At 39.8% G+C, this 22,606-nt stretch overlaps 2 protein-coding genes and 1 non-coding gene across 6 annotated transcripts; 2 read left to right on the forward strand and 1 right to left on the reverse strand.

Moving 5' to 3' along the window:
- Positions 1–956: 956 nt before the first annotated feature.
- On the reverse strand, positions 957–1,059 carry LOC112272889 (U6 spliceosomal RNA). Its single transcript, XR_002966836.1, has one exon. It is a non-coding gene; the product is annotated as a U6 spliceosomal RNA (small nuclear RNA).
- A 2,653-nt stretch (positions 1,060–3,712) lies between these two features.
- Positions 3,713–11,086, forward strand: LOC112296108 (phragmoplastin DRP1E). Of its 4 annotated transcripts, none has more exons than XM_024548283.3 (17): positions 3,713–3,895; positions 4,844–5,113; positions 5,982–6,045; positions 6,310–6,414; positions 6,607–6,708; positions 6,927–6,977; positions 7,261–7,322; positions 7,497–7,587; positions 7,856–7,920; positions 8,151–8,345; positions 8,567–8,686; positions 8,847–8,917; positions 9,054–9,279; positions 9,417–9,467; positions 9,733–9,961; positions 10,168–10,307; positions 10,561–11,086. In XM_024548283.3, the coding sequence occupies exons 2-17, from the start codon at positions 4,982–4,984 to the stop codon at positions 10,687–10,689; spliced, it is 1,833 nt and encodes a 610-aa protein (XP_024404051.1). In that variant the 5' UTR covers positions 3,713–3,895; positions 4,844–4,981; the 3' UTR covers positions 10,690–11,086. The 4 variants fall into 4 exon arrangements, with proteins under 4 accessions (XP_024404051.1, XP_090100926.1, XP_024404048.1 ...); XM_090244800.1 differs by having other exon boundaries at positions 3,713–3,866; XM_024548280.3 differs by having other exon boundaries at positions 3,713–3,861.
- A 2,522-nt stretch (positions 11,087–13,608) lies between these two features.
- LOC112272644 (DNA topoisomerase 2) lies at positions 13,609–22,317 on the forward strand. Its single transcript, XM_024500611.3, has 23 exons — positions 13,609–13,979; positions 14,449–14,832; positions 15,354–15,611; positions 15,714–16,006; positions 16,258–16,324; positions 16,449–16,719; positions 16,883–17,082; positions 17,241–17,450; positions 17,626–17,739; positions 17,835–17,942; positions 18,095–18,259; positions 18,371–18,556; positions 18,682–18,837; positions 18,981–19,283; positions 19,426–19,614; positions 19,760–19,946; positions 20,150–20,199; positions 20,300–20,521; positions 20,633–20,830; positions 20,961–21,177; positions 21,290–21,345; positions 21,455–21,551; positions 21,743–22,317. The coding sequence occupies exons 1-23, from the start codon at positions 13,926–13,928 to the stop codon at positions 22,105–22,107; spliced, it is 4,350 nt and encodes a 1,449-aa protein (XP_024356379.1). The 5' UTR covers positions 13,609–13,925; the 3' UTR covers positions 22,108–22,317.
- Positions 22,318–22,606: the final 289 nt, after the last annotated feature.

The raw sequence follows: 22,606 nt of genomic DNA on the forward strand, positions 1-22,606 counted from the left end.
TTTATTTAATTAAATAAATTTTAAAAAATAATATTAATTAAAAAAGCCCCCAAATTACTTCACTAATTGCAAGCATCTTCAACTTCCTGTTATGATTTTTTCTTTTTCCTTTTTTCTTTTCTTCTTTTTTTCCTTTTGCTCTATTTTGTTCTTTATGTAAAGACTGACGTTGGCTTAAAATTATAGTTAAATTCAAACCTAAACACATTGCTTTAAGGCAAAAAATAAGTGTATGAAGCTTTGTTTTAAATCTTTACAGACAAACTTTAATGTACTTATCACCACAATTATTTGTCTACATTCCAAAACTTCATATTTTAAGTACACTATGGAATTTAATTTTCTAAAACTTAAAAAAATCTGCTCATCAACAATAGTAATAATACATAATTCAAGTTAAAATATATTTTTTTGCTTGGATACATATATAGTCTCCAAATCAAAGCTTTACAACTAACTTATATGTGATTTTCCACTTGTCATACATTACTTCCTCAAAAATTAAAACTCAATTTAAAATCATAAAGAAGAAATTTGAAATTCATTGTTATAAAAATGTCTGACAGGTTGTCAATATTCATGTTCACAAATTCTGTGATTTTTCTTGCCTTCACAATCAACTCCAATAACAGCTACCATTCTATAATAAACAATAAAATAACATAAAAAAATACTAAAACTTAAGGTCTACAAAATCAGCTCCACTTTGCCAACTTCTCAAAGCCACACAATTGATGAAACACATGCAATAAGGTCAACAATACATGCAATATTGGCAACCATGTATTTGTATTGACCACATGGAGTGTTAACACACAAGTTGTAATGGGCGTACAGACATATGAGTTCAGTGTGTGAATCGAGCGTAGGAGGGAGGAAATTGTCAATTGAATTGTCTTTTTTTCTGATAGTTTGTTGAAGAAAGTAGGAGGGGGGAAAAAATTTGAAAAAAATTTAAAAGTCTGGACCGTTTCTCGTTTTGTGCATGTCATCCTTACGCAGGGGCCATGCTAATCATCTCTGTATCGTTCCAATTTTATCAGATGTCTCCGAGGAGACGTGAGTGGCAGCACTACTGCCACCCAATATAACCGCTCTCACCACTACCTTCAATCCGTGTGGGTCAAACAGCTCTTCTTCTACCCTTCCTCTCCGCAACACCAGACCGCATCATCAGCCATGCTCCCCTTCTCCACAGAACATCAATCACACCTCATACGAAACCAAAATCCATCCTGACACACTTGCCTCCATGGGATCAACATCCTCCCAACGACGAACCCATTCGGAGTAATTGCTCATCGCTGCCACTCCAACGGCGTTCACTTCGACACACACACACACACGATGCTCACTTCAAATATCGACCGAGGAGTCTCGCAACTACACATTGGGGGCGTCGTTGGCTCGGTGCCTCACAAATTGGCTCACGCATGCTTGCTTGCCTTCCGCACAGCTACCGTCTCCCGCTCCATTAAAACTGTACATGCGGGCGTAAGCTTTCACAACATGCACATTTTCACTCCAAACAGAGAGCGTATGTCAAGGAGTAAGAATGAAATCCTTAAAATCGGTGAATGTACTGCCTGAGTTGGACAGACCCCATTGTTTCAGTTCTTGCAAGGAGTGCTCTGCTCAGACCCAATTGGATGGTTTGTTGAGGTTGGGCTCGAGGACCCAATACATGGTTGTTGCCAATATTGCATGTTTTCACCAATTGTGTTGCTTTGAGAAGTTGACAAAGTGGAAGTAATAAATGGTGTGCATGAAAAATGAAATGAGGCAAGTCTTCATACTGGTATGTTTGGCAAAGTATAATTGTTTTTAGCCATTAAGATTGGGATTTTGTGGACCCTAATTCGTTTAGTATTTTTTTTGTTGTTTTTGTAGAATGGTGGTTGTTCGAGTTGACTGTGAAGGCAAGAAAAATCACAGAGTTAGTGAACAAGAATATTGACAACCTTTTCAGTTCTTTTTAAAATCAAAATTTGTTTTTACTTTGCTGACTCTCAGAATTATTTGTAGCATCGTCTGTTGGACATTTGACTATAAATGTAAGTATATTGCATCAAAAGACAGATTTGGTGCAAGAAAAGATGTTTCTGAGAGAATTTGATTCTATGTGAGAAAATCAATGCACATCCTGTAGTCATCACTTAAATTGTGCATTAACATTAGTTTTTCTACTTTTTATGAAGTTCTTCAAGTTCTTATGTGAAGAAGATGTAGAAACCAGAATATTATTGTCCTTTTTGAGGAGAGTTTTGTGATTTTCAACAAGCACTCGAGTGGATGAACCAAAAATTAATTTCTGATCTTCGGGGGTTTTGTTGTGTCTTTCATTTGGCTAATTTGAATTAGTCTTGCAATTTATGTTTTGTTTTATTTGATTTTTGTATTTATCTTACTTCTACTTTTTTAAAATTACTCGATGATATGTATTTGCACATTTGGTTTAAATTCTACTTTCTGCTTTAATCAGCTTCTGGAATTGATGATAGTTTTACAAGAACAAGCATTTGCTAAAGTGTCTTCTATATTCATATTCCAAACAAGATCATCTTTGTCTTTTTGTTTTCTGCATGTTGTAAGTTTCTAATGGGAGATCTGTACAAAATGTGAATATGAGGTTTCATTCTTCTTCTTCATTCATACACACACACACATACACACACACACACACATATATATATATATATATATATATAGAAATGTTTTAATGAGTTTTTCATTTTTTTGGATTCAGATATTCTATATATCTTATTAGAAAGACAGTATCATTTTTTCATTGCTTATCGAGACACATATAAAGTAATATTTTTAATTCAACTTCAAAATATCAGAAATGTTATTTGATGATTTTTTTCATAATAATTTAATTGTATTTTTATAAAACTTGGAGCCAAATAAAATTCTACTATTTTCTTTGACTTTTGTACTTAGAATAATTCAGTTATTTTAAGAGAACCAAATGGAGAAAAGATTATCCCTAGTCGCAACTAAATTTATTTCATTGTGACAAATGTGTAGTTTTATTAGAAAATGTACCAGTTTTTAAAATGATTTTCCAATATACCCTACCGTAATATCTCTCTCTCTCTCTCTCTCTCTCCCCCATTTATTTATTAATTCCTTCTGTATGCTTCTTTGCTCATTACTACTTGAAGTGTGGATTTCTTTATTTGTTATGTATTTATTACCATGTTTTTGGTTTCCATCATGCAAAATTTGCATACATGAACACACTTCACAAAAGCTTCAAGTCGAAATTGTGACTTGTTTAAGTTGCTATTACATTTATTGTGGGAACATATTTAACGTTGACATATGTGATTATAATATGATTTATTGATCCGTGAGGAGGATTATTTTTCAAAGGCGACATTATAAATCCATCCATGGATGAGTACGCCTATCATCCTTCTATTCCGCACTGTTTCATCCATCCACATGCGGACAACCATTTCTACAGGGAATCTGTCAACCTCAGAAGCAGAGACAAGTTTCGTAGATGGTTCCGGGTTCCTCCTTCTGGCACCGTGCTATCCAAGCTGGGGTGAAACGAACGTTGTTCATCCATGATGGTATTTGACAAGCAGTCTTGGCAGTCCGTTGGATGACGAATTGCCTCGTTGTTCATCCACCTTTATTGTGCTTTTTTTTCACTGTTTCTTCTTCAAGCTGCTTCGAGAGGGTCTCAGAATTCTGGCTCTCCGCTTGCTGTGTTGCCATCGCACCGTTTTGTGGCTCTTGCGATCACTTTGCTCGCTTTATTTTCGACCCAGGCACTCGCGAATTTTCGACGCAGGTGTTGATAATACTAGAGGGAGTTTTTTCTCGTTGTATTTGGCCCTGGAAAACGTACGGTGGGAGTATTCTCCTTGATATGACGGGGGTAGTGTCTCGATTGTTGCGTTTTTTTTCGTGTTGTTGATGATGGCGTGGTGTGGAAATTGCGAGGGCAATTAGGAACGTTTGAGTTACTGAGGATATTAAAGCGAATCGCGGCGTGATCGTTTAGGCCGACTTGATTTTGTTCCTGTGGAGGTCGTTTCTTTGAAAGCGATAGTTCGAGGGGGTGAGGAGTGCAGTTTGAAAGCTGGTGCAATTGGTTACGTTAGCTACCATGCACTTATCGGTTGGTATGTCTTTGGTCCTGTTTGTTTAGAGGTACCGTGTCTCGGTGCACGTCAGGGTCGGAGAGCGCTGTAGTGTGCGTTTGTGTGCTATACAATTGTGGGAGAATCTGTGTCCCTCCTGCCGTAAGTAATTTTGAGTGACTCAATTTGGCTTGTGTGTGGGAAGTCGTTGCGTTGAATTTTTATTCAGACGATCAGGTCATTGGGGTACTTCTCGGGCTGCATGTGTTGAGAGAACTTAGCTATTCGGTTTTGTTTCTTGAGGACCTATTTTAGACTTTCTATTTTAGGGTTTATGACCCTCTCTGAGTACAGTCATCAGGCGTTCTATTCTACGGAACAAAAGACATTCAGTGGAATCCATGCAGTATTTAATACTTCATTAAATTGCTTCCTGCCTGATATTCAGTTATTGTCTCTGTTTCTAGTCAAAATAGAAAAGAACAATGATGCATCGGTTGTTATCCTGAAACTTCAAAACCTGTGCGATAATTTATGAATTTTATCTCAAGTGTCTATATTTAGACAGCTATTTTCCCGTTTACTCTTTGGTTCTGTTGCCGACGCAATCTGCATGTTGTCGTTCTTGTTTCTTGTGCTTATCAGCGTTGCATTTCTTGCTTCCTTCGATTGACCAGTTTTTCTGAACCGCATGTTGTAGGTGGTGTTGAACAATGTGCTCTTGCTGTGGTTTGGATGTACAGGGGGCTGAGCATTTGGCTTCAAACGAAAAGTTTCCACTGATACATCTGAGATTATTCTCAAACGTGATTTACGGAGGCTCACGCCTACCACATTCCCTGGTTGAAGTTTTATTTTGAAGCTTGCGTAATCTGTTTAAGATGGACAACAATTTGATAGGCTTGGTGAACCGGATTCAACGAGCTTGCACTGCTTTCGCCGACTACGGTGGCGAAGGTGCAGTCGCAAGTCTTTGGGAATCCCTGCCATCAGTCGCCGTGGTGGGAGGCCAGGTGTGCACAGCTCTACTTTCCTTCGACATTCCAATTGCACGTGCTCATATTAATGTTCTGATGCTCAATATTTGATGAGTCGTTAGCAGACAAGGTTTTTGTAGAGCGGGCAACCTTACTAGATCATCTGCCACATTGCTCTGTGCGTAGACTTCTCTTGTGAATTTCCTTAAGGACCTTGACCAACGACGTAAGAACATGAGCTTACGAACACACTGAAACTCGTAACAGCCTACAGGTTGCAGTGCTGTTGCCATCTTAATCATTCGAAAATATAAAGAGACAACATTTTTACTTTGTTTCTGAGGAGTGTGGGAATCTTTTCTATGTTAGGGGGCTCTAACTTAGGTCAAGCGACTCGGGTAGGTTTTACTTTGTCCCCGTGCAACTGATCTGAGCATTGTGTGTGGACGAGGAATTTTGTAGTTCGGACTGGAGGATTAGTACGAGGTTTATGTTAATCTCATACCTTTCTCACTTGGCTGTATTTTTAAGTTATTGTTAAGTGTGATGCCAGTGTGTGCTCTTTGATTTCTGATTTAATCCCGGATTAATCAACAAGTAATAGGGAACGCATGATCTCTTCTAGTTTTATCTAAAAATTATGTCTCCTTACGTTTCTTCATGAACGTCCCTTGTTGCTTTCTTAAACAAGAAGGTTACTATCCGAGTTTTTCTCTCTCGATATTTTTGGCTTGACATTTTAGACTTGAAGGGTGACATTCACGTCATGAGAAGCTCAGAGTGAACCTTGACTATGAGCAGGTGACATTTGCTAATCCTTAACCACAAAAAACTAGTAAAGTGAGCCGGTTAAAGATTTTCAATTATATGCATCGTATATTAATTCGGCTTGTGTAATCTGCAGAGTTCTGGAAAGTCTTCAGTTCTTGAGAGTATTGTTGGCCGTGACTTCCTTCCCCGTGGTTCAGGTGACTCATCCTTCCAACTTTTTGAAATGTCACCATTGTTTCGTCCGCGCTCTTTTTACGCAGCATTGAATTAATATTGTAAATACTTGTCTAAGTTGTGCTTACTTAAATGTGTTGCTTTGGAGCTTTACGCTTGCGAGAATGCGCCTCTATAAATTGCATTCATTCCATCTGCAAAGAGATGAAAATGTTGCTCCCTGTATTGTACTCAGAAGCTCGTATATATATATTTATATATGTATTTTTAAAATGACTGTTTTGTAGGTATTGTGACTCGGCGTCCGCTTGTACTGCAGCTGCATAAGACTGAAGATAAATATGAGTATGCAGAGTTTCTTCACTTGCCCAAGAGGCGGTTTACTGATTTTGGTAGGAACGGTTCTTTATGTTTCCTTTTTATGATCAACTCTTCTCCTGCAATGATAAAGATCTGGTTTCCTTGTACTAACCTGAAGGATATTTTTGCGGAACTTATCATTGCCTGCGTTCCTGAGATGTCTTGAAGTTTTTCTCATTATTTTATTGAGAGTCCAAGTGTTGACAGCTCTCTGTGCTCTGCAGCTGCTGTCAGGAAAGAGATTTCAGACGAAACTGATCGGATCACTGGCCGCTCGAAGCAGATCTCTCCTGTGCCGATTCATTTGAGTGTTCATTCCCCCAATGGTGAGTATGCATGTCTTCTTTGAATAAATTTAAAATATAATAACATTCTGTTGTTTCGTCTTCTGCATCCAGCAGCCATAGATTTCTGTGACACGATCTTTTGTCAATATTAGAGGTGTAAATGTTAGCAATTCCAAATCAGTGTATTATTAATTTTCGTGTTTTCCAATTTTGTCTTATTTAATTGAACACCTGCTTGCTTCACAATGTCCTTGCAGTGGTGAATCTTACTCTTATCGATCTACCGGGTCTGACCAAAATCGCTGTTGGTAAGCTATGCTTGGACTCTTGTTTTTTTAACAACATGATCATCTTATTTATCTCATGTCTTTTAGTGATTATGTGAAGCACTTAGAAGCACGGGCTTTTGTTTTTATTGTTGTAGCTTAGCATTGTTCTTGTTGACCGGTTCTTTAGTCTCAAGTTAATTGTTGCTTTTTGTTAACTGGAATATGCTGACTGCAGATATTGATTATTTTATTTAACTGTTTGGTTTTTCCTTCCTTCTTTAGCGTTTCTGTAACTATTTGCTGATATTTCGTGCATGTCCAGAGGGTCAATCCGACAGCATAGTTGCTGATATCGAGAATATGGTTCGATCTTACATTGAAAAGGTATCGTGATGGCTATTCTGACGCGCTTTATAATGATAATATTGAGTAGGAGAATGTGTCAGTTCCTGTTTTTCCTTGTTTTATAAAATGAAATTTTAGCGATTTAATTTATAGATTTTCTCTTCATCATTAGTCGAGTGCTAATAAGATTTTCACATTGTTTTATTTGCGCAGCCAAACTGTATCATTCTCGCTGTGTCTCCAGCCAACCAGGATATTGCTACTTCAGATGCTATTAAAATTGCGAGAGAGGTTGATCCACAAGGTGTTTTCTTGCTCAATGTTCGCATGATTGCTTTCTGGGACTAAACACCTGTTTTATTTGTAATTTTCTACTGTACGACTACGGCGTTGCATTGTAGTTGTAGGTAACACTAGGAGGTCAAATTGTTTCTTGGTACCTCATGCAGTATTGAGTCTCTCTGTATTATACTCATCATTGTTCCTTATACGGTGTCGAATTCAATGTTTTTTCTTTGAGATTCTTCACCATGCCACCTCATCTTTTGACTGCAGACTGTTTTGTCCCGCAGGTGAAAGAACTTTTGGTGTTCTCACCAAGCTGGACCTTATGGACAAGGGTACCAATGCTCTTGACGTAAGTAAACTTTCTCTGGGAACTGTTAGACGTCTTAGGTTTGAAGAGTTATTCTATGATTATGGAGGGTAGATGTGCACTGGGAAGCTTTTGCGCGGAGTGATTATTGTTTCATAACCTTAAGTACTTCAGTAACTCTTGGAACGAGATTGAAGCATTGTTTAGGTGATAGTATTGTAAAAATATTTGTATAGACTGGGCTCAAACCTACTCTTTTGCATGGCCTGCAGGTTTTAGAAGGACGCTCCTACAAATTGATGCATCCGTGGATTGGAGTTGTAAACCGTTCTCAGCAAGACATCAACAAGAGTGTGGACATGATTGCTGCAAGGCGTCGAGAACGGGAGTATTTTCAAACAAGTCCAGATTATGGCCATCTTCAGAGCAAGATGGGGTCAGAATATTTGGGCAAGATACTATCCAAGGTACGCCTCTACTCCTTTCCCATTTGGTAACAACCATGTTCGGAAGTTTGATGGTGGATATGAGTGCATTTATGCTGTCGAATGCAGATACTTTTGGCGGTCGTTAGTTGATGCACACACACACACGTTTTTGTTTTTTAAAATATTGGCATGTATTTAAACTTTGAGTCTGTGTTGAGCATGTTCTATGCATTTACCGTTGATCATCTGTTCCGCTGCAGCATTTAGAAGCTGTAATCAAGTCACGGATTCCTGGTATACTTGCCATGATCAACAAGATGATTGATGACATCGAGACTGAGTTGAACCAGATTGGTAGGCCTTTGGCGAACGATGCGGGGGTAAGTGCTAGTTCTTTTTCAGCACGTCAGTGATTGCAGTAAGTTTGGGGATGCTGAAAAAATGACTTCATTGCTTCTGATACGGCATAAAAGAGAAGGAATGGACTCATTTATGATATTCCACATGGCGGGGTCTTAAATCATTGTTTGTGCTATTCAGGCCCAACTCTATACTATCCTGGAGCTTTGCAGGACCTTTGATCGTATTTTTAAGGAGCATTTGGATGGATCGTAAGTACTATGATTCTTAAGTAATCTTTCTGATACCTTAGCAACAAATTCTAGATATTTCTCTCTTTGTATTTATTTACGTGGTGATATGTTTCATACACTAATGCGTGGGAAATGGACAAACCTCTCGTTTCAGACGACCCGGCGGAGAGAAAATCTACGCAGTCTTTGATAATCAATTACCGGCCGCAATGAAGAAACTTCCTTTCGATAAGCATCTGTCTATGCAGAATGTCCGAAGGATCGTGTCTGAAGCTGATGGATACCAGCCACATCTTATTGCACCAGAGCAAGGGTATCGGCGCTTAATTGAGAGTTCTCTTGTTTACTTTCGAGGACCTGCTGAAGCAGTTGTTGATGCGGTGCGTGCCCGCATTTGCTTCCAACGTATCACTGAGTGTACATATTTTTAAACAATTACGATTTTCGTACTCAGTCCTAGATTTGGTTAAGAGTTTTCTGCATGGTCCGATTCTAATTTTCTGTTTCGTATGAACAGACACATTTTATTTTAAGGGACCTTGTCCGAAGGTCAATCAGCGAGTGCACAGTAAGATACAACCTAATTTCCCTAGTGTTCATTGTTATCACGATTGGATATGCTGGAGTCGTATACTCTCTGAACTTATCACACGTACTTTGGTTTGCAAAGATACTGCTTCAGTAATGTAGTTGTGTTAATTTAAGAAACAATACTGGTAGAATGCTTTACAACATTTTATTCTTGGCCAGGATCACCTGTGACGTCTTTGGAATTAATTAGATGTCTTTATCGAACAAGCGACTTGTTTGTTTATTTGGTCCTTCTTTGGCAGGAATTGAAACGTTTTCCAAGCCTTCAAGCAGAACTTACCCAAGCAGCTATTGAGGCCCTCGAGAGAATGAGAGATGACAGCAAGAAGACTGCTTTGAGATTAGTCGATATGGAGGCTAGTTATTTTACGGTCGATTTTTTTAGGAAACTTCCTCAAGAAATAGAGAAAGGTGGTAACCCAGCTGCGTCAACCTCGGACCGTTATACCGATGGTCATTTACGACGAATTGGTGAGTTCTTTAGCCGAGGGTGCATGTTGAAATATGTAGGGTACGAATTAAGTACTGCTTCTATGTTTCAGTTCCGTCTGTCATCCATCAGTTCTATGGATTACCTGCAGAAGAAAGCTACATGCTTGAACTCATCTTTCAATTTTTTTTGTGGTCATTTTTCACTGTTACTGGTATTAAGTCGATGGCCTACACAAATTTCGCAGGTTCAAACGTGTCAGCATATATTGTTATGGTCAGTGATTTGTTGAAAAACTCTCTACCCAAAGCAGCCGTGCATTGTCAAGTCCGAGAGGCAAAACGCTCTTTGCTGGATCATTTTTACACTCAAATCGGCAAGCGAGAGGTACATGTAAACCATTGAGATTGTGGTTAGCATGTAAGTCAAGGAATCAGCTTGTATTGCATGCTCTATATTAATACTAGAGCACAATGTAATGATGACTTCACCTTCAAAACATGTCGGACTTTTAATTCTGCAAATTCGTAAATTCTCAAATGCATACATTTGGAGCTCAAATAAATTCCATATTGATTAGCTTGGAACATTTGGAATGTTTTCTTTTCTGATCTTGATAGTGTTCTTTTCATGTATGTAGGGCAAACAACTTTCACAAATGTTGGATGAGGATCCTGCTTTGATGGAACGCAGAGTTCAACTGTCGAAGAGGCTTGAGCTTTACAAGCAAGCCCGGGATGAGATTGATTCTGTGGCATGGGCTAAGTAAAGCATACATCTGGACAGCCTGATTTTTAATACCGCTAATTATGCACTAACTGTATTGCTGGATTTGAAAGGAACGCTACTGCATATATGCTTGCATCTTTCATGCTGGATGTATGACTTCGTGAGTGGGAGTTTAGTAAAGATTTTATCCTGGCTATTGAGCCAGGCTTTTTGTATACTGGTAGGTGGGTAGTGTTTTCCCTTCTGAGGATCCAATACTGTGGACTCTTTTGGCTCATGGTATTCTTCCGGAATCAGTCTTTGTCTCATTGGGAGCCTTTAACTCAAGGTTGCAGTAGTCAGTGACATAGCATAAAAGATTTGTAATTACTGGAGCAAATTACTGTATCCCTTTATATTCTGGCATGATTTCATGAATTTGGTCGCCTTTGTTTTCATTGCGTAGCATCCAACATAATTTCATTCCATCGAGAGGTAATTGAGGGAATGCGAGCGTTTGTTTTGTTGCTTCTGCATTTTGATCTCAACATGTACAGGTTGGTACGATGTTTGTAAAATTTATCACCCTCCTCTTTCCAGTTAATATTTTCAGTGTTAACAAGTGTTAACAAACTCTCGCACAGTTTGTACAACTATCTGGGTTATTTCAATTTTTCTATCTCAATTTCATTGGTGTCTGTTTAATTTTAAAAAGCCTCCCTAATGATGTGGGTTTCATCTCAGCTCAAAGGGCGCCCGACGCTCGTATTCCTCCGTGGTCGTTGCAAATAGTTCTGTGGAGTTTGAAGCACCATCCGGCTTGTTCAGCATGGTTTCACCTGTTCCTGATGAAATGCATTGAGGATGTGCGAGGTGAAAGGGTTTTGAACCTGTTCAAACGGAGGATGTCTGAACGCTCGAATTGGAACGAAAAACAATTGTTTAATCGTAAGGTTGCTTGCACATGTGAAAGCATTCATATATATAAATATATATATATGTATATATATTCACTTATATTTATAAACAAAGCGGGCTTGGAACGTCCTCGTAGGAATGTCATGTGTAGAACAAAGAACAATCTTTATTAAGATCAGATCGTATCAAAGAAAATTTTGTGTTTTTAAAATAAATTTTTCTATCACTTATTTGTTGATGGTTATTGGTTAACATTTCGTTTTTTCCTGTTGTAGATTTTCAAAAATAGAACTATCGTTAAAAATGATAGAGTTTTTGAGCTAATAAATATAAATTGTAAATGTTTTGTTTCTTTTTGTTTACATTCATTTAGATTGCTAGTGGAATAAAAAACGATGCTACATGAATGTAAATATACTTAATCTTTAACCTGATTTTTTTTTTAAATTATTATAATTTTTTTACAGATGTAAAATTTTATTAGAAAGTCGTTGTTACTTTTGAATGCCTTGAACAAGGCAATTATAGCTTAAGTGTTAACAAATGAATAAGAATACAAACTTTGATAGTTTGTTTTGTTAGAAGTTTGAAAAAAAAAAGTAATGATTTACTCGATATCAAATATTTATGATAAAATGTGAAAAACTGATAAAAACGAATTGATATTTTTTTTGGAACACATATTTTTTTTCATTCAAAAACTAAGAACGACTTGTATCAATATTAAAAAAGTGTGTATTAAAATGCTTGCAAACACTAAATATGCTAATATACATAACATGTTATTTGTAGATGTTTGTACATGTTATCAATAAGTAATTAATCAATATCTATTTATTAATATATGTCAAAGTCATAATAGGAATAAATTGGTTTCACATAGTGTGTTTTTGCTTAGAATATTTAGAATCAACATCAATTGAAGAACAATTATTGTATTTCTTCCATGGTCATAGTCTGTTATAATATCAAAATATAAAACATTATAATAAAATAGCTCCATAATCAATATATAAATTAAGTTAACAATAAATACTTCTTGCAATAATATTTTTAGGAAATCATTAATACTACATCCCCAATTAATTTTGCTACACTCCACACAACCTCCACACAACTTAAATTGACTAAAAAGTATGCTTCTATGTTTAGGGTGCCTTTGGTAGAGCAAGTTTTAATCTCAATATTGATAAAAAAAAAAAATAGCATAAAATAATTTATTAGGCAAATAAATAAATATTTAAATAAAATATTTTTTTAGATCAATCTTTTGTTTTTTTGAAAAAAATTCATCATCTCCCTCTTAACCACCACCCTTTCTTTATTGAAAAAAAGAAAAAAAAATGCATAAAAAAGAACATATTATTAGCTAATTGTCTATGAGGAGGTCATGTAGGACCTAACAATATTTATTGAAAATTGAGTGTTTACAATTTAAAAAATTAAAGTCACCTATTTGTATAAAAATTTGAACAAGTATAATTCAAATTAACGAAATTAATTTTGTATTGAAAAAACTATTATATCCATACTTCATATATACAAATACATGTGTACATGATTGCCATTATAATCAATAATTTGAAGAGGAGAAGAAAAAACAACAAAAGCACACTCATAAAATTGCAGTTTGTGCTTTCAAAGGCCAGAAACTAGAAGAAAGTTTCCTAATTTCTCCAATGACGGCAAAAACTGGAATTTGAACGAAAAAAAATTAATCTTTTCCACTCATTTTCTCGCTTACCTTTTAGCGACTCAAAAAGTAAAAGTATTATCTTTCAAAACTCAAAAAGCAAAAGTTACGAAGGTGTGAAGCGCTGAGCCAGCAAGCGCAACAAAACGCGCGACCCTAACAGTGTGCGGAAACTTTTGAGCCATTCAAAAGTTTGTCTCATCCTGGCTGTTCACACTCACCTCTGTTCCCAACGCAGGTGCACACGGTTCCCAACGCTCCCCATCCTCTTGCCGAGGTTCCCAATGCGGGGAGCGTGACAGGGACAGTAACGGGCCAGGAATTTGAATTCGAATTTTGGGCGCCCTAGCGACGTAGTGGCGCCTTCTCTCTCTCCTGTTCCTTGTCCTCCTTCGTGGTCAAGCTATTATGGCCGGAGCTTCCCCAATCGCATTGTAGTGAGCTCCGAAGCCGTGTCGAAGGTAAGTCACGGTGCGGATTTGGTAGCGCTAGCGGATGCACACGTTGTAGAGTCGAAATGCCCAGCAGGTGCGAGAGGTGCTCGAAGAAGACGCGGATGTGAGGTGCGTGCGTAGGTCTGCATCAGGTGGCAAGGGTAGCAGTCTTGTGGAGGCAGGCGGTCGGATTCGTTGCTTAGGTTGTTTTTTTTTTTATTTTTCGGTGGAAGCGCTTCGGAAGTATTCCCAATGGATGACTACGACTATGGCGAAGTGGAGAATGTGGGAGTTGTGAAGAAGAAGGTGAGAGCTCTGTACTAGCGCTTGCGTGTCTGATGGAAGAAGAGTTTGTTCGTGGTTATGTTGCTTCCTTGGGTGTGCCTGTCCCGGTTTGTTTCGTTCCCTGGCTGTGCGGCCTTCGACATCTCTCTCCCCTGTCGTGTGTGTATCTTGTTTTCAAGTGCTGCTCCCTTCTCTTTCTGGCTGAACTTTCCTCGCTTTGGGTCTTTAGACTGCAATTCTATCCGATCCGGCACTCGGTCTTAATTCCCTCATGCACATGCTTATGAATGTTTTGTATCGTTGTCCTTCGTGTTTTTATATAATGCTGTTTGAATGGTCCCACATGAACCGCTGGCATGCGTTAGTCTCATGTGTCCGCCCTTTACAGCTTCCAGAGCGTAACTCTGAATGCATAATTGCAATCCCCGTGTGTAAGAAAATCGCCACTTGGCTTCTCCCAAACCCTAATGCCATTTGTACGTGACTGCAGGTTTCCAAGTCGAAGCCAGCAGGAGAGAAAGTTGCTAAAGCTCCTAAGGTCGCCAAATTACCGCTTCAGTCTAGTTCTGGTTTCAACATTGACGTCAATGATGTTGACGTTAAGGCGGTCAAGACTACTAAGCGTGAGCCTCAGAATGACAAATCTATCGAGGAAACGTATCAAAAGAAAACCCAGCTTGAGCACATACTGTTAAGGCCCGATACTTATGTTGGAAGCATTGAGAAGCATACCCAATCGCTTTGGGTATATGAGGACGAGAAGATGGTTAACCGGAGCGTGACATTTGTCCCTGGGTTGTACAAGATATTCGATGAAATCCTGGTGAATGCTGCTGATAACAAGCAGCGTGATCCTTCCATGGACACCGTTAAGGTCGGTCAATTTGTTCTCATTCTTTTTCAATCGAAGTAGCTCTTCTGTATTAAATTGACGTCTGTGATAGACGTTAAGACTGTCGACTCACTATCTGTGCCTTTACCTACATGATTGATGGGTTACAGTCCCCCGCTGTCACCTCTGAAATAGTGATTTGAATCGCATTCAACGGAGCCATGTGTTCTTCAGTAATTGTAGAGACCTGTAGTTTGTGTTTTTGAAGGTATTGTAGTTCTGGCGAACGCCTCTAGCAATTTGGAGGGTAGTGCCCAATCGGCTCGCCAATAATTAGAGTCACTTACCTCTCTCTCTGATTATTGGTGTCAGTATATGTATGTATATATATATCTATATATATATATACACATATATTTGTGTGTGTGTGTGTGTGAGCGAGTGACTTATTTATTTATTTATTTATTTATTCATTTATTTTCGCACATACATTGCTCACTTTACTGAACCAAAATGAATAATCGAACCGCCCCTTCTGAAGTCTCTTTTTGCTTCTGCTTCAGGTTGAGATCGACGTAGAAAATAATTTCATCAGCGTGTTCAACAATGGTGATGGTGTGCCTGTTGAGATTCACAAAGAAGAAGGCGTATACGTTCCCGAGATGATTTTTGGACATCTTCTGACCAGCAGTAATTACAATGACTCTGAGAAGAAAACTACTGGTGGTCGTAATGGATACGGAGCCAAGCTTGCTAATATCTTTTCTACAGAATTCACGATTGAAACTGCGGACGGAAAACGTCTCAGGCGGTACAAACAGGTACAGTTACGAGCTAGGATTACTTCAGTCCTATAATTGAGATAAGAGCACAGAATAATGCAAGTTTGTATTCGTACACCTAACTCCTCCTGATATCTGTAGGTATTTACCAATAACATGAGTCTCAAATCTGAACCCAAGATCACCACATGCAAGGCTAACGAGAACTGGACGAAAGTTTCATTCAAACCAGATCTTTCCAAATTTAACATGACGCATCTCGAGAGTGATGTCGTTGCTCTCATGAGCAAGCGTGTAATGGATGTAGCTGGTTGCTTGGGAAAGGGTTGTAAAGTTGAACTCAATGGCAAGCGTCTTCCCATCAAGTCGTTTCAAGACTATGTTGGTCTATATCTCTCTGTTGCAAATGCCGGTCGAGAAGAGCCACTGCCGAGGTATGTTCTCATCGGTCGTCTGTGTCAAGTCTCATTATTTCACTGGCAACCCTGGGCATAGATAGCCATTGTATCTACTTTGTGGTGGGTGGACTGGGTCATGTAATTCCTAGTCGAATTGATTGTTCCCGGAAATCGCATTCATATTGTTACTTCTTCTCTCTTTCTGAGCTTGAGCTATTAACAACCTTGGGGCTTGACTTCACTTGCTTCCTACTCTAATATGCACGACCTTACATCTTCTCACTCAGGATTTATGAAAGAGTAAGCGACCGGTGGGAGGTGTGTGTTAGTCTGAGCGATGGACAATTCAATCAGGTGGGTATTTTTCGTTGTTGAATATCATTGCAGATTTCCCTCTTTCCTTGATTGCTTCTTTCTCACTTATGAACAGATAGATGCACCCTTACCTAACTTGAGAATTCTTACTTCTAACCTACAGGTGAGCTTCTGTAATAGTATTGCCACGATCAGAGGAGGAACCCATGTCGCTTATGTGACGGACCAGATTGTTACTCACGTCCTGGCTCTGGTGAACAAGAAAAACAAGACAGCTGGCGTGAAGCCCTTCCAAATTAAAAATCACATGTGGGTTTTTGTCAATGCACTTATTGACAATCCCACATTTGACTCACAAACGAAAGAGACGCTTACCACTCGTGCTAGTAGCTTTGGGTCCAAGTGTGAACTCTCACCTGAATTCTTGAAGAAAGGTTTGTATTAGTCTCCTGAATCTTCACTTTTGAATTCGAAACTTGAGTTCAATCGATATCTTGGTCCTGACCATCACGGTTCTCGTCATTCTTACTTGGTTGTTATCTGCGTTGGAAACACCTAGTGATTTGTAGTTCTGACCTTCTCACATGCCTGCTGCAGTTGCGAAATGCGGAGTTGTAGAGAATGTGTTAACTTGGGCTGACTTCAAGCAGAGCAAAGAGCTTAAGAAGAATGATGGAGCTAAACGACAACGCATTACTGGCATCCCTAAACTTGATGATGCGAATGACGCCGGTGGTAAATCTTCGGAGAAGTGTACGCTCATTCTCACAGAAGGTGACTCCGCGAAAGCTCTCGCTGTAAGCTCCTGTCCATTCCACCCAAGATACCATCATTCCCGGAAAATACCAAAGCTTATAGTCTTATCACCATTACTTTACCTTCATTTGTAGAATGGAATTGTCAGTGGCAGGGCTTTGGCACACTTTCTCTTACTTAGAACGTATTTTTCTACCAGATGAGTGGTATTAGCGTCGTGGGTCGTGATAAATACGGAGTATTCCCATTACGAGGAAAGCTTCTCAACGTGAGGGAAGCCAGCCATAAGCAAATTATGGAGAATGCTGAAATTACGAACATCAAGCGCATCCTAGGGCTTCAGCATGGCAAAGATTATGACAGTACTAAATCGTTGAGATATGGTCATCTAATGATCATGACTGATCAGGTGTGCCATTTCTGCCGACATTAAACATGATTGTGTTTCATGTAACTGTGGACCAAGTATCTCTCTTAATCTTTTGGATTCTCTTGCATGTTCCTGCTTAGATTATCTCTTTATACTGTAGCGCTGGCTGCCAGTTGTCGGTACAATGCATGACCTTCAGCTTGTATGTTCGCAGGATCACGATGGGTCCCACATCAAAGGATTGTTGATTAACTTTATTCACTCTTTCTGGCCGTCACTGCTCAAGATTCCTTCGTTTCTTGTGGAGTTCATCACCCCAATTGTTAAGGTATGCTGAGCGGATTTCGGTATGAGAATGTCCTCAATACTTCGTGATATCAGCCTCCGTATGCTTAACCCCTTTTCACTTATGGAAATGTGCAGGCAACCAATAAGCAAAAGACGCTCTCATTTTATACGATGCCTGAGTATGAAGCATGGAAAGAATCTCTGAATGGTGAAACTAAAGGATGGACTATCAAATACTATAAGGTTTGACCGCTGGTATTTTTCTTAGAGTTTCTAATGCACAATATATGTCTCTTTTGGGTAGAAAGCACTTATATCTATATTAAAATTCTTGAAACAGCTTGTGTTCGTTCACTTCTGATTCTCAGTTGGCTGGGAAATTATGAGGAATGCAGGGTCTGGGTACGTCAACTTCGAAAGAAGGAAAAGAATACTTCCGGGAACTTGTAAAGCATAAAAAGGATTTCAAGTGGGAAAGTGAAATGGATGGTGACGCTATTGAGATGGCGTTTAGTAAGAAAAAGATTGAAGCTCGTAAGACATGGTTGCGGCACTATGAGGTACCACTTGACCTGTCTTTTCCCTGAGTCAGTATTGCCTCATTTTCTATTTTTTGTACTGCGTACATATAATTCATCTAGTCCTTGACAAATTTCTTTGCCTCTGCACAGCCTGGCACTTTCCTTGACATGACCGCGGAGAAGATCAATTACCGTGATTTCGTGAACAAGGAACTTATTCTCTTCTCCATGGCTGACCTTGCAAGATCTATTCCGTCCATGGTGGATGGATTGAAGCCTGGCCAGCGGAAAATCCTGTTCTGCTGTTTCAAGAGGAACTTTGTCACGCAAGCCAAGGTCCTAATCTGTGCTACTGTGTCATAGAATCATTTCCACATACATCTTGTGTACTCCGTAAACTCTTCCTTGTGTCATTATGTGATATATGTGGATGCCATAATTAATATGACGCAGTGCAACAGGTAGCGCAATTTTCCGGTTACGTGTCAGAACATTCAGCTTACCATCACGGAGAGGCGAGTTTAGCCAGCACCATTATTGGGATGGCCCAAAACTTCGTTGGAAGCAACAACATCAATCTCCTTTCCCCAGAGGGTCAATTTGGAACGCGTGAGCAGGTATGGTTTTGGAATGTGTTGTGGATGCTTACTGATACGGATTGCCCCAAAGAACTTCGAATGAATTTTCAAGTTTGTTAGATGTTCATGTTTCTTCTCATCGATCCCCTGACTGTATCACGTGGTGTAATCATTGATTGCAGGGAGGAAAAAACCACGCTAGCCCACGTTACATTTTCACATGTTTAGCACCGATTACCCGCGCTCTATTTCCTCAAGCAGACGATGTCCTTCTTGACTACTTGAAAGAGGACGGGCAATCCATAGAGCCCACTTGGTATTGTCCCATCATTCCTCTGGTGCTTGTCAATGGTAGCGAAGGTATCGGAACTGGCTGGAGCTCCTTTGTGCCGAACTACAACCCAAGAGAAATTGTGGCCAACCTTCGCCGCCTCCTTGCAGGCCAGGAAATGGAACCAATGCACCCGTGGTACAAAGGCTTCAAGGTAAGTCAACTCGCGAAGATCTGTCCCATATAATTGCATGCAGGGCGAATAGAGTGGGTATTTTATGATGAAGCTAGTGTTCTGTTTTCATTTGCTGGTAATGTATCTGTCTGACTGTCTACTAAGGGACTGCCTGTATCAGGGGTCCATTGAGTGCTCAGCAACGAAGGATAGTGGTTTCACGTATACCATCACGGGTGCAATTGATCAAATCGATGAAACAACCATCAAAATTTCCGAGCTTCCTGTACGGAAGTGGACACAAGATTACAAGGAGTTCCTTGATGTCATGATGACACCTTCTGACAAGAACAAGGAGCCTTTCATTAAGGTTCTGTTCGCTTCCAGCTGATAACTCATCTCCGATGTTACATGTGTCTATATTGAACTCTCGTAAAATAGGAGTTCTATACCCTTCTGAATTTACGTAGGCCCGTATTTGACAATGATGCTGGTGTACTGTTGGTGATATGCAGGATTTTCGTGAACACAACACTGATACGAAGGTACATTTTGAGCTTTCGCTTTCAGAAGAGAATATGGCTATAGCTCTGGCTGAGGGCCTCGTGAAGAAATTCAAGCTCACTACCACAATAAGCACCAGCAACATGCATTTGTTCGATAACAAGGGAATCATCAAGAAATATGATACTCCAGAGCAAAGTACTACCTCTATCCACGGAGTCTTCATTTCATGTTTCCTTTCACCTTTTTCACGCTTGTGCTCCGATTCTTCCCAAGTACCGAACTTGTCAACCTGAATTCATGGAGTGACTCCCCTAGTTTTCGATATAGTCTTATTTCACTTTAATCCTTCCTTGTCATTTTCATGGGATTGACCTGTATTGTTGCTTTAAATCCTGCAGTTCTCGAGGAATTCTTTCATATCCGCCTGGACATGTATGTAAAGAGGAAGGTACTGGAGTTCATTCTCCTTTTCGAGCAGTGATCTTCCTCCAGTAGACGGTAATATTCTGTTGCCTAACTGTATTTGATATTGTTCCGTGTGATTGCAGGCAGTCCAATTGCAAAACCTGGAGTATGAGCTGCACAAGGTCGACAACAAAGTGCGGTTTATCCTTGGCGTGGTGAAGGGGGAAATAATTGTGAACAATCGCAAGCGTGCAGATTTACTCGCTGATCTACAGAAGAAAGGCTTCACTCCATTTCCTAAGAAATCCAAATCCTCTGATCCTCCTGTCGTTGGGGCAGATCCCCTCCCAGAAGACGATGAACAAGTGCGTCCCTAACCCTTGCATCCGGAGCTCATCGTAGACATCTAATTTGAAGGAGTGTTAAGGATTTGCATGTTTCTTCAGGCTCATATCACGTTTGTGAATCGGATCCAGGATGAAAAGGTGAAAGGTATCAGAGCTGCAGACTACGAGTATCTTCTCTCTATGCCTATTGGAACGTTGACATTTGAGAAAGTTCAACAACTTCGTGGTCAGCGTGACAAGATGGAAGGGGAAGTGGAAGAACTCAAGAAAGCAACTCCAGAAGCTTTGTGGATAAAAGATTTAGATGAATTTCTCGTGAAATTGGATGTAAGTAATGCTTGTATTTTGAGCTGCACTATTTAATTTTTTAGTTGCTCACAAAGTATCGTTACAACAAAGCGTTGATGATAATGCTTCACCTTAATAAGAGAACTGAAAATTAGATGCTCTTGCACAGGCCCAGGAAGCACAAGAGGAGGTCGATGCAGTGTATGAAGCTAAGCACTCTGCCAAGGAGGGCAACCAAGCTTTCAAAAAACCTGCTCCCAGGAAGCAGACCGCTCCTAAAGCCAAGAAGACCGAACCTGTGGACGAGAATTTTCCTGTGCCAGCTCCATCTTCTCCAGTTGCCCATGAGGATACCAAGCCTGCGACGACCAAGCCTGCGACCAACAGTACGATCCTACTATATTTTCTTCTCCTTGTATATTACTCTTTCTGCCTAGTGATTGTATGGCAAGGCTAGGTCATTATGTTCTAACTTGATGTTCATTATTGTCTCTACAGAAGCTGCACCTAAACCTCGGGCAAAGGCAGCCGCCAAAAAGCCTGCCAAAGTAGTTGTAAGTGAACTCTGTAGTGTCTCTTGTGAATGTGTTTTGCAATCTTTTCAGCAAGTACCGGTCTGAAATTGAAACTTGTTAACCATTCCCTGGACGCGTGTGATTGCAGGAGCTGGATGACAGCGACGATGAGGACTTCACTGCAAGCTTACGTGACCGCTTGGCCTCGTATAACTCGAAAGTTTCCCAACCCAGCGTTGTCATAGGTGGGTGCAATAGCATATATTTGTTCGTATCTAACTTCCATGCCTTACTGTCACCCTCGGATTGAAGAATCAGCGTTAAACTGGGTCTTTCTTCGCCTTTTCATTTTGGCCTAGTTTTTAGGAAACAATTCGTTGTATATGAGTGCATGAATTTCGCCAAGTTATTTGACTGACTGTCCATGATCATACAGAGGATGTCAAGGAGCCTCAGGTTGAAGAAGTCAAAGTGAACAAGCCTGCTCCCAGACGACTCCAGAAAGCCGGAGCGAAAACTTCATTATCGCCTCCACCGAGCCCACCTGAGTCAGTGATATCTCCAGAGAAGCTGAAGCCAGCTGTGAAGGTGCGCAAAATTGCAGTTTCACCACTTAACAGAAAGACCAAAGCTTTGACATCCAAACAAGTCATCCAGGCCGTAGAGGCTGAGGCAGCGTCCAGACCAGCCCGAGTTGGTCGTCGGAAAGTGCAGTATGTCATCAGTGATAGCAGCAGTGAAGATACGAAGGACGACAGTGACGACGCTATTTCGGACTTCTCGGACACCGAGAGTTTCTGAGTCGTAGATACTGTAATGTAAAAAACAGACCTGACAACTCTTTCAGGAGCATATTTGCATTGTCAGTCGGACATGCAATGTTGCGTTGTAGCAGCTTACACACTACTAGTTGGTCATCGGTGATGACCTGTATCATAACGTCTGGGTTCTTCTACCCAAGACATTCATTACCGATGCCAAGTAAAAAAACTCCTCTAACCAATTCCGACACATATGGTTACCATTCGAATGGGATTCCGCCGATACTCGGGCTTGGTAACTGTATCATTTTCTCTTAACATAAGGTACCTCTCTTTTTTTTGTCCTCAATATAAACGTGCGTCCCACCCTCGAAGCATTTACTCCGACTACAGATTGGAAGACTCACTCTCCTCAGTGATTTCTTTCGTCATTCACAAATATGACTGGTACCAATCAGAAATGGTGCTCTATGGAATTGGATTTTAGTACTGAAGAAGTATAGCCATTTCATCAGCTGCCAACGAATTCAGATGTGAGC

Source organism: Physcomitrium patens, chromosome 19 (genome assembly GCF_059467195.1).
Source record: "Physcomitrium patens ecotype Gransden chromosome 19, ASM5946719v1, whole genome shotgun sequence".
In the NCBI taxonomy this organism is placed as follows: Eukaryota; Viridiplantae; Streptophyta; class Bryopsida; order Funariales; family Funariaceae; genus Physcomitrium; species Physcomitrium patens.